Source organism: Zychaea mexicana (genome assembly GCF_025766255.1).
Source record: "Zychaea mexicana strain RSA 1403 chromosome Unknown BDB00scaffold_16, whole genome shotgun sequence".
In the NCBI taxonomy this organism is placed as follows: domain Eukaryota; kingdom Fungi; phylum Mucoromycota; class Mucoromycetes; order Mucorales; family Lichtheimiaceae; genus Zychaea; species Zychaea mexicana.
This window is the reverse complement of record NW_026516679.1, coordinates 422,604-436,369: the sequence shown is the minus strand read 5'-3', so window position 1 is coordinate 436,369 and position 13,766 is coordinate 422,604. Positions and strand designations below refer to the sequence as shown.

Genomic DNA, 13,766 nt, shown 5'->3' with positions numbered 1-13,766 from the left:
AGTTGCCTGTGGCGGATTGTAATCTGCGTGGCGAAAGGAATGATGGACACTTTCAGTTGATCATGATTCTGTCGGTTTCAGTGGGGCAGTAAATCTATGTTAGGTACAAAAGTGATGCCGTTAAATGATCATGACTCGTAACAAAAAGCTCAAAAGTATGTTATGTGAGATAAATCCGCTATTACCTCCATATTCTCATCAAAACTGTGAACATCTGGCTTGTAGCCCTGTGGGATGAAAAGGTTGTTCCAATGGGTCTAAATAAAACCATTCGCGCAAAGAGTTAGTAAGAAGCATGGTCATAACTAAATACTTTCTAGCAACGTACCTTGGCGATCCACTGATGGCTCATCAAGCTAGGATGGAAGCAGTCCGCGTTGCTACCGCAAACAATTATGTACATATAAAGATCATTTAGATCAGTGATCGATGTAATGTATCACACCAAAAGTGACCCAATAACAATCCATCTACCTCATTGCTTCAATAGGAAAGTCGGCAATGTTGATGTTGTTAGGCTGGTATGTGACTGCGTAGCTCGTACTGTCCTTGTTCTTATAACTCTCATATATTTCGATAAGTTTCTCATTGTACGCTAAAAATTGTTATTGTCGATATAAAGGATGTTGTTAGAAAAAAGATTGCCTATATCAAAAGCATACATGTTTATTCTTGTACCGTCAGAAAGTGCGTCCATGTCTGCGCGATCTTGGTCCGAGCCTTGAAAACAACTACATAGTTGGCGGTTCAAAGGTTCATCACCAAACGACGTGCAATACGATTGCCCTTCTGTCAGCGTATACACTGGCGATACGCGAAACACGCCCACTAATTAAAATGTAATGGTAAGCTAACGTATACTTCTAGAAAAATTTAGTGTGGTATTCAATTTTCACAGGATACATACTGAGGTTGACAATAACATTAGGAACATTTTCGATAATACGTTGGACTGCAGCAGACACATATTGTCCGTATTTTTCAGCAGTAACGTCGCTGGCACTTGCACCACAAGAAGCACATTGATCATTGCCTATAGTTGATATGGATTGAAGATAGTTATATTCAGGTGAGTTAATCTTCTGACATACGCGATATTACCGTCTTGATAGCGACTATTTTGTATGCTTTACTTACTACCGATCTGAATATTGATGAGCTTCCAATCATTTTCAAAATCGTCTGCGCGGTCTTCGATTTCTGTTGGCGATATTGTAATATTTAATATGGACGATATTTACAAAGTTAGCATTGCATGATGTAAATATCCAAACGTAGGGTAATGTGTAATACTACCTGGGATAAGATAATCAAGTTGATTGTCAAGATTTTTGCCAGTGGAGGCACTGACGGCAGCATTTAGACGATCAGTCAAACGGTCTATTATTAACATGTAAATATATGGCTACTATTAGCACACTTTTACTAACAAGCACTAGCAGACCTTGCTACCAAATGAATTGGCGTTTCTTACATGTAAAAGTTGGCGAACACCATCCAGCTTATCAGACCATACAATGTAGAGCAGTAATGAACATGTTAGTTTAGTCTGATTTATCGTAGAGAAGCCGAAGAAATTACAGTTATATATTTAAGATATATGTACTTAGGCAAAGTGACACAGAGCGTGAGCCTAGCGATGCACCAACGAGATCCGGGCTGAACTTCTTGGTAAACGTGGCCATCGTTTCAGCGTCGCTATCTCCACCAATACCATAACTTTGGCCGCGATATCTAATCATCAATAAAAGCAAGTAGAGATTTTTCATTGAGACATCTACAGCAAAAGTAATAATAGTAAATCATTGCTGCCCAGATATCTTACTCTCTGAATGCACGAGGATCAATGATCGAGCTAGAGCCCATCATACCAAATCCAGCCATGATGCTATATTGCGTATAAGTAAGGTATGTCAATAATGGTAGATGAGGGTTTTCATTGACGCGTCCATAAAAATTTAATTATCGAGAAGCGCATATAATTTGTGTACCTGTCACCCATAGCAGCAATAACCTTGATATCATCTATAACATCACAATGTTTTAGTGGTGAGAAAGTGTGCTGGATGTAAGTGAAACAACTCCAGGTTTACCAATCCGGACGTCCTTTGCATCGGCAGGTCCGCTTTCCCGGGCAGGAATAGCAGGACAATCTGCAATAGAGGTGACGTTTACCGCTGCGGTGGGGTAGACGAAAAACAATTGTAATCCAATGAAGGATGAAGCTAGGAGCGTCAAAGAAGGATAAAAGTGCATTGCCAGCAGGTTCCGTTTACTAAAGTCGAAAGAGTGGAAAGTATGTCTTTTGCTGTTGTAAATGATGGTATCTTGACAATGTCTTTCTCCACCCCTTTATATACTAATGAATTATACTCAACCAATGCTAAGCGAAAGTAAAGCATAGACACCAGCATTGAAGATTAATTTCGTATTAAGTATAGCTTCGTAGGACACTGTGTTAGTGAGCATAAGCAATTTGCAATACTTTTTTGTACGCCAAAAGTTTCACTCTTCCTGAGAGCTTCGCAAATACAATCGATGGAAAATAACGTCAGCATATATAATCCATCATGCTACAACATCCTGCATTGTGAGTAATTACTTCTTGAAAACACCATCATATTTCCCTGATCCGGATCATTTTCAGATTTCCCAGGAACCATTCCTCCCCATCCTTTACAAACTTTTGCAAAGCCGTCGCACAGATCGATTGTGGGGTTAATTATTAACATATGAATATATGCTACTGCTATGCGTCATTGTGGTACGCGTCTGAGCAGGACAATAGTGTCGAACAGCCAATTCGCACGCAATTACGGTATTCAGCCTTGTTTATATAGTTGGCTTTTTCCTCGAATATGACGAACGGAAGACGGATAGCTAATTACACGCGTGCACCATTTTGAAACGTATTACAAAAGAGACTAACAAGACCTTGGGATTCTCTTATTGATAATCGACTCACTGGGTATAGCGGTTCCTCCATAGTGTTGTTTTTCAGTGTCTTTTCTCTTGTGACGACGAAAGTAAGGGATTAATCTTAATATAGCATGTACAAAGCAATGCTGCTTACACGTTTGTGCAACGTTAAAACGATTCTTTGTCCACGCCCCTATTTTCGGTGACACAATATGCGTTTTTTATCAATGCAGCAGCACTCCATTATGTAATGTCTAAACACATTTTCCTACAAAAAACCAAAATATACTACGAAACCCGCGGCAGAATCAAATATAAGCAGTGCAAAAGAACAGCGAACACCGTTACTCAAGCTCAGATCTTGATAATGATGAACGGAGAAAGGAGTATAGTGTCACAAAATCACCAATTGCTGCAGTAAACGGTTGATAGAATACATAGCATCCTCTTATACTACTATTTTTCTTGCTACCACGATCAGTGACTAGCCACACATCTCGTTATGTAGTCGCATTTTAATAAGAATTAAGCTAAATGAATGGTACAGTACAGAATAGAATTACAAGATGTCACTAAATAATTAAGCTACAAAAAAGGGTGCTACTGATGCCTGAATCGTTAATTTATTCTGATTCTATCAGTCTCGGTAGGGCAATAAACCTAAAAGACAAATTGGAACATTGAGAGTGAATACAACGAGTATACTTGTGGAATGGTCGGACATTCTTTTGCTTACACTCTTATCGCCATCGAATTCCCAAGTAGCTTGTCGCTCTTCCTCTGTTGCGAAAAGGAGTTCCCATGAGGTCTAATGATAAAGTAATATTCAATAAGATATTAGGCATTCTATTCGAGCTTAAATGCATAGTAGCTGCATGTATTGAAGTCCTCATCTCACGCGCATGCTTACCTTAGCAATCCATTGATGGTTTATGAGACTGGGGTGAAAACAATCAAAATTGCTACATAGTGTTAGGTACAACGAATTAGCCTGGTTGTGATAATACATAGCACAAACACACTCAGTGCTTTCTTTGTCGTACAAGTGCACAGGGCCAGTGTTGGTTTTCGTTTTACCTCAAAGCTTCAATTGGGAAACCTAATATGTTGATGTTGCCTGGCATGTACGAAACGGCAAAGGTGTCGCTCTGCTCAGATTTGAATTGTTCATAAATTTCTTGCAGTTTGGCATTGTAACCTGAAATAGAAATTGGCACAACACGGTTAAAAAAGGATGCTAATAATGCAAACAATGGGTCATGAGCTTTTTGTGTCTTTCTACTTTATTCACCTTCGGATAAAGTATCCATCTGAGTGCGATTCGAATCAGCGCCCTGGAAACACGAGCACATAGCGCGATTAAGAATGGTATTCGGGTCATCATTCTGAGGACGGCAATATTCGGGCCCGTCTTCCGTGATGGCATATACTTGAGAAACTTTGAATGTTCCCACTTTGGTTTGTGCAATCAAATACAGTGAGTTATCAACAAGTAATTGATGATGGTATGCAATCTAGTATAATCCGACTTACGCAAGTTAACAATGACTCGAGGGATGTTGTCTCGGATACGCTCTAGCGCAGCTGAAACATAGTTTCCGTAGGCTTCTGGCGAAACATCTAAAGCTCCGGCGCAAGACGCGCACTGATCATTACCTAGTAGCACGGTTTTTTTTGGTTAGATTGTTTTTTTTTATTTTAGCCCAAAAATGACGACAAACTCCCGAGCACGGGCCGTACTTCCGACTTGAATCGTAATCATTTTCCAGTCACGATGAAAGTTGACACCAATCATCGTCTTCATGCCTAGATAATTGTAAGATAAGCAACACATTGATGAGAAGCACAAATAGACAACTCAAAAAACGGATTAATTGGAACTTACGTGTAATAAGATAGTCAAGCTGTCTGTCAAGGTTGATTGCCATGGATCCACTAATAGCAGCATTCAATCTGTCACGAAGTGGCCGGTCTATGTGTCAAAGAACCGTGAATCCATCAATATCGAACATCAAGACGCTACAATGTATTCGTATATTCACTTCTTAACAGGGAACTATATAAGGCACTTACATTCATACGATAAAATCGAGCAGTCGTCATCTATTCACGAGCATTGATTAGTAAATTTTCTGTACATAAAGAATGAAACACAGCGAATAAAATTAAGTAGCATTACCGACGCAAGGTGTTGTTGGGAAGCGCGAGCCGATTGATGCGCCTCGGACAGTAGGACTGTAATGCTGGATGAACTTTGCCAAAGTAACCGCATCGCTGTTACCACCAATTGCGTAGCTTTCACCTCTTGACTCACTGAAAGAATTGATGTCCAAACCCTCTTCTTCTGCATTCATGCCCAACATGAATGCACCAGCAACGATACTAAAGAAATTAGAGATTAGTATACAATAAAGGTACCATCATTATACATGGAATATCATCATCACTCCCCCTGCAATTTCAGCATGTATATTTGTTACCTGTCACCCATAGCTGCAACCACTTTGATATCATCTGCTCGAAGGTCTGTTACATTTTCTGGTCCACTCAAGCGTCTGGGTAAAGCAGGGCAGTCTTTGATGTTGGGCATTTCGAGTGCATTGGCAAGAAGCGTTCCCCAGGACAAGGTGATAAGTAGTCTTGACGCAAATGCTTTGACCATCATTATTGAACAAACGAAAAGAAAATTTGGTATCACTGTACGTACTGAATTGAAGCCGCTCTTTTATATTCGATACATTCCCGAGGAGTCTCTGCTTGTTTCACAATAATACAGAAACGGGGAACGCGACCGTTTCTTTTTTCTTCGCATTCATCCCAGTACACGCTGCGATGTTTTTTTCTTCGTCCTTTTCTTGGCAGCATTCTCACGCACAAGGACTATAATGATTGCACAAAGATGTATCAAAGTAGTTTCCCGTTGCAATTGTGCTGCATGAAACCAAAAGTTGACAAACTGAACCACGCTCCCTTCTTACAAGCCGCAACTGACATCAAAAGATACTTTATGTGCTAATACTGCTTTTCATTGTGTTAAGCTAGTAGCCCTTTCCCAAAAAAATTGCCAAGACAGTACTTTGTCATCGGTGTGTAAACACAGGTGTTTGTTTGCTCCGGTTAAATGAAAGTACCGATTCTATATGTGAGGGTAACGTGAGCCACTGGTGGACGTATTTATATAGCACTCTTGTTCGTGTTGCGTGAAAATGAAAGCTAGGGAACGAAAGGTTTTTTTTCAACCCATAGTTGCGGCTAATTTATGAGCCTCTATGCAGCTATAACACTAGAATTCCGCAAGTAGTTGCAATGGCTCTCGGTTTATCAACAGGTTGCGACAGTGCGATCATGGGTGAAATTTGGATTCTGGAAAGCTGGCTGGAAATGCCATATCGTATTTGACATGAGTTGTCACATCACGAAAAACCATGTAAAGTAGTGTATATTTTACAAGCATCACATAGCTTAAAAGGGTAATTTACATGCACATAGCTAACTGCCGCAACCAATAACGCCGCGTAATCCTCGCTTTACGTCAACAGTATCAGTAACGGAATTATATAGGTAGCGTGTGTGTATATGTATATTCCACCTTTTAGTTTGAAAAGTTGATGAGTAATGCATACCAAAATATTCTCAAGTGCTACACAGCTATTACTAACGTATCAACATCCACCTGCCTCGCTTCGCTCGGCTGAATGAGCCCCTTCGCTGCGCTCCGGGTCATTCAACGGATTGGATGTTTCCTGGGGGTTCCCCCCAGACCCCCAAGGTGGGGGGTTCCCCCCCACACCCCCCTTCTAAACCCTAACCAAAGCTCGCTTCGCGAGCTTACTTACTGCTACGCCTACCTACAACCCGAAACTCGTTCGCTTCGCTCACTGCTACAACTGCTACTACACTAAACCCTACAGAAGTTAAAGATAGCAGACTATAAGTTTTACTAATGGCAGGCATTGTGCGAAAGAAATAAGAAATCTAAAATGATATGTATACAAAAGTGAAAGTATAAGAGCAGGAAAAAGAGTGGGGAGAAAGGGCGAGGTCTAAGATGTAGCAGCAGTAGCATCGTTGTCTGTGTGTGTTTGGGTTTGAGGTGGTGATTGTTGTGGTGGGTGTAAGAGCACTTCGTGGTAAACGATGTTTGTTGTAGCAGGGACATCTGTAGTGGATAATTCTGACATATCGACAGAAATACGCAAATTATCTGGGTTGGTTGCTCGTGAAAGAGCAACATACAATTGACCATGAGCAAACACAGGCTCTTGCAAACGGATGCCAACATGGGTTAATGTCTGTCCTTGTGCTTTATGTATGGTCATGGCGAATGCGGGGCGAACAGGGAATTGGCGTCGGCAAAGGATGAATGGATATTCACCCTCTGTGGTACACATATTAATTCGAGGGAGATAGTGTTCCTCACCGTCGTGGCCTCGATCCATCCTTTTGACAACAATGCAATGATCTAAAAGAGCTGTGATGAAAACTTTGGTCCCATTGCAAAGACCTTCATCAGGATTGAGATTTCTCATAAGCACTAATGGCATTCCCACTTTAAGATCAAGAGCATGTTGCGGGATACCACTGGCACTTAAAGAGCGAAGATACTCAGGAGGATAGCTGGCGGCGGCGACGTCTGGATCGTCTGCGTCAATAATACGGTCAGTCGAAAGATACTGCCTGCTCTGGCCAGGAAAAAGCTCAAACGCACAATCATTGATCTCGTCAACGTCAACATTTTTAGCTGCTAAAATAGCACGATTGCTGAATTCTTGAGGTTGTGGATTGGGCTGACGGATCGATGGGTAAATGGCATCGATTAGCGTGACTGGATCTCTTGCATCAATGAGCCATTCTTGCGGTATTTCTATGCTCTCTCTGTGCAGAGGCCGTCCATCACTAATGGTAAGAAGTGTTTCCGCGAACGCTGCAGCAGTTGGACCTGCATTTCAGACACGCATGTTGACTGTAAGGTGCAATACCTGGACATCTACCCAAAAAGGTGCAGACCAGATGCACTCTCCGGCAACCTCAGATCGTGTGCTTTTTTTGACAACAGGCAGTAGCTGGCGAAAGTCACCGCCAAAAACAACAACCTTTCCACCAAAGGGAACACCCTCGTACATAGGATCGACAGCACCCATGATATCACGTAATGCCTTGTCAACAGCCTGAAAATTGTACTTGCTATGCATTACAGCTTCATCCCAAATAACTAAAGATGCTTGTTGTATGAGATGTGCGTGTGGACCACCAAGTCGAAGATTGCAAGTAGTAGTATCGTCTGCATTGATCGGTATTTTAAAACGGCTGTGAGCTGTGCGACCACCGCGAAGCAGAATTGCAGCAATGCCAGAGGAAGCAACAGGCAGTGCAATCTGATCTCGCGAACGAACACGACTTCACAATGTCTTGAACAGCTGTGACTTGCCGGTACCTCCAGGGCCATTGACAAAGAAAAGATGTGGCTGGTTTTGGTTACCTGGTTCGTCAACTGCCTGCATTATTGTATTGAATGCATATCTTTGATTATCATTAAGCATGGGGAACAATTCGTTGTGAGTTCGAGTTTGCTCTTCTGTGACATACTCCCCACGTTCGACTGCTTCTAAAGCAGTGAGCTGTGGAAGAGCATCAAGTTCGGTGACAAAGTCTTGCAGTAGATAAGGAACTAGGAAAGGCGGTGACCTGTGGATTGTAATCGTGTTTCAATGTCGCCAAGAGTACACTGGAATACTTGGTCCCATTATTCGGAAGTTGAACGTGCATTTCGAAAAAGTAATCGTCGCTCAATCTTTCGCGATGATTATCCCAGAGTCTGCGTGGATCAGAAGGCGAGCAGTTTGTAAGAATATAGACGAAGAGTTCTCGAAGCGCTGCAGCTGAAGGAGAATGGATAGATGCCTCAGTCATGCAACGATCCCATTCGTCATCGGATTCCAACAAACCATGTGCGAGAGCGGCAGCTTCAAAGGATGGATGCACGACATCATTCAACGTTCTTAACGACTCAAAACTGATAGGACCACGAACAGTAAGCAAGAGCAATCGAAGCGAATACAATGCCATATTAGACGGGGACGCGAAGTAGATGCGAGAAACAACATTTTGAAAAGGTGGACGGGTGCGGCGGTTCCAGGTCTTCGTTCGCTTATCCCAAGTATAATGGCAAGGGATCTCAACGTAAAGATATTGCCGAGCCTCTTCATCTCGAGAACAGAGGTCGAAAAAAGCAGTAAGCTTTGTTCTCGATGCGTTGTTGCGTGCTGCTGCAAGACCTACACGCGAATCGTTTGCGTGGAAAGTGACAGATTGCTGGTCAGGAAGATGCAGTTCTAAGCGGGACACATAAGGATGGTGCATATGGACCTGGTATTCGAAGGTTCGCCAAATTGCCTCGCAAGGACCAATATATCGTGCGTTTTGATATTGCGTCACCTCATCTACTGCCTCGCGCTCAACATTGGCAGCAGTATTGGTATCGGCGCCAACAACAGCAGTAGTGGATCGTACTGCTTCCGGCTGCCCAGCTCTAAGTGTCTCCAACTGCGCCCTGTCTGATCCTTTTGTGATGTACTTGCACAAATACTTGATAGCGCGTGCAGAGGTACAGATCTCAACGTTGATGTGAGCATTGTACTTTTGGCATAGGTACGGGTTATAAGGAACAACATGGGAATTGTCAGCAACAAAGTTGGATCGGTGAAAGTGATGGCGACGTTGAATGTTTTCGCGTCTACGATAGATTGGATAGCCGTCTCTGCTTACGCGCGTTTCAGCAACGAATGCTTTGGGATAACCTTGCGAGCATCGTCCATCTTTCATACAAACAGCGTCCCGTTTAAGATCTCCACATGGTCCGTGTATCATCGATCTTGTGACTGTGGCGTACAGTTGAGGCTGGGTGTTAGGATCTGGCAACTCGGCGCAGACGAAACGGTCGTAGTCAGAAGGATTGCGGGGACGGTCTTCATGGTGTAGGATGAGTAGGATGTGCACGTGTGGTAAGCCACGTTTTTGAAACTCAACGGTTGCAACATACCCCTCGATGCGGCCAAAGCAACTGGTTTCTTTGATGTGCGATAACATCTCAGTGATCTTCATATGGAAGACTCTCGAACAGATGTCAGGACGATCAAATGCCTGCTGACCTGGAAGGAGCTCAGCTTGAATTTCTGGCCACTGTGGATTGCAGGTGAACGTAATGAAAAGGGTTGGATTGCCTCTTTGTCGAATGATTGCAAGTCCATCCTGAAGCATCTGCTTCATGTACCGTGGGCCTCCAGTAAAAGATGATGGCAAAATAATGGCTCGACCGATCTGACGTGGATCTACATCGTCACCGATACCATTGTAAACCTCAGCACGTAAATCATTCTGATTGTTGGTGATATACTGAAGGCGAGAATACTCGATGCGCGCATAATTGTCAACAACCAATTGTTGGAAAAGACGACGGAAATGGTGCTGGTAACTCGCTCGTTCCCCATCACGGATCATGAGCATATACGAACAGAATTCGAGCAACGTAACGGTAGTGGTCTGGCGGTCAGTACTTTCACACTGCATTCTAGCAAACCAACCATCATCACCAAAAGGAAATATAAGCACGTAGTGGAGGGGCATATAGGATGCATGGAGTGAACTGATGGTCTGTAAACCTAACTGACGATCACGGATGACAATGTCGTGAGGTGATGTTGCGCCATCCACTGTATCTTCGACAATCATAGCGGCGACCTCTGGATAACTCTGCTGGTCATAGCGTCTACCCATTTCACGTGCAGAACGGATGACAACCTGTAGTGTTCCAAAAGGTGTGTCACGATATGATTCAGCAGCATTCATGAGTGTTTGCGCATATGGGTTGCATCTCTCCATGACGCGCTGGAGCAAAGCTATCATGCCATTATCGAGTCCAGTAAATAGTGTCTGTCTTCGTGCCAGTTGCTCTTGCGTATCGGCAAAATATATTTGAGCAAAGTTGGCTGATTGCTGCTGCTCTGGTCGTAAAGCACCCATGCAATGGTACATCGTGCCATTTATGCGGAAAGTTGAAACACCTTGCGATCCGTCAGCTAAATTGCGATCATAGTTTGCTCGAATGGACGCAAATGCAAACATGTTGTTATAAGCGCGAATATTGGTGAAGAAATCGTCGCTAGTATCATTTCCATTGGTCAAAAGGTCAATGATTTCTTGTGGCGGATGGCGAGGGATGGGTAACTGTAATTTGCCGTGTGTGCAGCAAATACTGAAACGTGGGTTCGAGACTGAAGAACTTGTGATTCGTTCCTCAATCCACATACGTGCCTGACAAAACGTACAAACAGCATTCATGCGAGCAAGAACGTGTCGATGGAAATTGTCTCCTGGTGTAAAACAAATGTTGGGACCGAACACACTCTCAGCGACGAAAGGAATAGTGCACGCAACTTTATACTGTGCTCCATGCTCAGACTGAACGTTTGCTTCATTGAAAGGACATTCTTCAGAAGTTCGTCGCGAATGGCCAGGTGCCCCGCAGCTTGAGCATGTGCGAACAGGTTCTGCTAATGGCGCATCATCGGACCGAGAATCTAGAATTCATGCATAAGTATATACCTTGCATACACTAAGACACCTTAGTCAAACACAGCGTTCTAACACATACCAGTCGCTTCAGCGCTTTCCAATCTATTGTTCGGATTGGCAGGGCAATCGCGATGCGAAGACCGTTGGTGCGTGGTTGATCCACAGTGGGGGCAGGGTCGACGCTGCTCATCTTGAGTGTCAGGTTGCTCAAACATGAAAGGATCCTACACGTAAAATTGGTCAGAGCAAGGAAATCATAAAACACAAAAAATGTAGTAATCTAAACGACTTTGCGGGACGTTCCCCCCAACACCCCCAACCTCTAAACCCTAAACACGTCCTAAAGCGCTTCGCACGTCTAAGCATTTCGCTAATTTCCCAATACGGATGAAAAGAAGCATACATTGTCAAGTCTACGGCGCACATTACGCTCATTCAAAGGACAATCACGATGGCGTCGAGTTGAATGGGTGGTTGCACCGCAAACACAGGTGCGAATTTCGGGTTGGTTTTGCTGTTTAGCCGAGAATACACATATTTAATATTTATTCGCTTTTCTTCAAACAAAGGTTTTTCTTTTGGATATCGTAAGGTACATAAGGTACAACACAATTCCAGCTAATCTAACGACATACTTGTTGCGAATTCATTTTGTAAGAAAAAGACCGAAGTTGAAGTAGGGAATCAGTGTAAAGACAAAAAAGCTTTCAGGGCAGTTGAAAAAAAATGTCGGGGCTTAGCCATCCGAATTACCAAAAAAGGGTAACTTCGTAAGGACCACTTCTCTTTTAATAGTAGATGGTGCACCTTCCTTTTCATTTTGGCGTGACACAATTTTCCCATTTCGCCGATGGGGGGATTTAACTTGGCGCGTGATAAAAATTAGAATGGCCGACGATGGTTTTCATTCTGGCATAAACAGAAATTCAATCTGGCGTCGCGTGAATTCTAGTTTGGCATTTGGTGTATTTCGTTTTGGTGCATTTGATTAATATATGGGTTTTTATATATTGTGAGACTATATTGTGAAAGATCGGATGTGTTTTGTCTGTGTCTGGGAATGATTATGGCTGCCAATCCATAGAAGTGTTTGCTGGCCAAGATATACGTGGCTCACTGTTGACGACTATAAAAACCGAGTGAAGTAATAAGATGGTAGTCAGCTTCTCCTCTTTCACCCCTTCTTGGTACTCTTTTTAAAGTATCATGTTCCAAGCTTATGCACCCTCTTTGTGTACAGGTGAGAAAACAGCCGACATAGAAGGAGCCAAGTATGATACTGCGTTGCCGTTTGGCCATGTTGGAATGAAATGATCTTGAAGGCAAAGAATTTATCGAAGAGCCTGTTGCGCTTGCGATCTATTCCACATTGTGAATACTGAATTAAACATGGGAAAAGATTCATTCCGTTCACTGGTTTCGATGGCGAGAACAGCCAATTATCTGAAAAGGTACACGATAAACATCTATACATTTATTAAGCTGCACAATTCTCAACCTCCTTATAATCATGATACAGCATGAGGTACCTAATGGGTTCTATACGGAATTCGACGTGCTAAAAGAATCTATCAAAGTGGAAGCCATAGCTGACGGACAACAAACCAATTTGACGGAGAAAAAGCCAAGATAAAAACCCAGAAAGCATCCGCCAAAGCAAGTTGTGAATCCCAGAGGATATAACATCAGCTATGCATTGCATTGTGTCTCTTCTCTATTCATATTGTTTAGAGTCTCTGATGTGCTATTATTAGACGTAACCATACAGAGAATACGACGATATGCAGATTGCTCAACTCATTGATATGATTTAAATGTTACCTTTAGCGCAGCTGCAGCTGCTCGTAACTTACTATGCCTGTCTGTGATGCTCAGAATCTTTGAAATCGTTTCAATATTCGAAAAATCGTAGTAACCGAGCAAAATGAAAATTTCGAAAGGAAGACCGGCAAAGTAACTGCTGAGCACACGGCAGCTTTACAGAAATTTCACGGTGATGTTCCAACTAAGACAATTAAGGAAGCGCAAGAATTACTTTGGGACAGGTTCGGTCTGGCAATCGCACAAAGTGGCTTATATAAACACCCGGTACAAAAGTGTGGACTTACGATAAATAGGCGTACAAATATACCAGAAATACGTACATGACCTGAAAGTATCAAGAAGCGTATGGACAGGGTACTGGATATCAACAACAATCCAGACATCGATTTCGCAAGTTGCATATTCATTAACGAGGCCGGATTGAACCTGCATGTTAAACGTACTTTTGGACG

The 13,766-nt window shown here is 42.8% G+C and overlaps 2 protein-coding genes across 2 annotated transcripts; both read right to left on the bottom strand.

Annotated features, from left to right (window-relative positions):
* Positions 1–52: 52 nt before the first annotated feature.
* Positions 53–2,256, bottom strand: BDB00DRAFT_869786 (uncharacterized protein; the record flags this gene model as incomplete). The annotated part of the gene is made up of 13 exons (XM_053126639.1): positions 53–94; positions 186–257; positions 329–380; positions 475–595; positions 679–828; positions 908–1,033; positions 1,138–1,200; positions 1,297–1,380; positions 1,475–1,501; positions 1,607–1,734; positions 1,826–1,888; positions 1,992–2,025; positions 2,094–2,256. 13 exons carry the CDS (start codon positions 2,254–2,256, stop codon positions 53–55), a joined length of 1,125 nt encoding a protein of 374 aa, XP_052982417.1.
* Positions 2,257–3,364: 1,108 nt separating this feature from the next.
* Positions 3,365–5,623, bottom strand: BDB00DRAFT_810723 (uncharacterized protein). Its single transcript, XM_053122560.1, has 11 exons — positions 5,400–5,623; positions 5,099–5,301; positions 4,993–5,022; positions 4,805–4,891; positions 4,660–4,725; positions 4,453–4,575; positions 4,211–4,372; positions 3,997–4,117; positions 3,830–3,881; positions 3,656–3,727; positions 3,365–3,579 (listed from the first exon to the last, which is right to left on the bottom strand). Exons 1-11 carry the CDS (start codon positions 5,582–5,584, stop codon positions 3,538–3,540), a joined length of 1,143 nt encoding a protein of 380 aa, XP_052982416.1. The 5' UTR covers positions 5,585–5,623; the 3' UTR covers positions 3,365–3,537.
* Between the last annotated feature and the right edge of the window lie 8,143 nt (positions 5,624–13,766).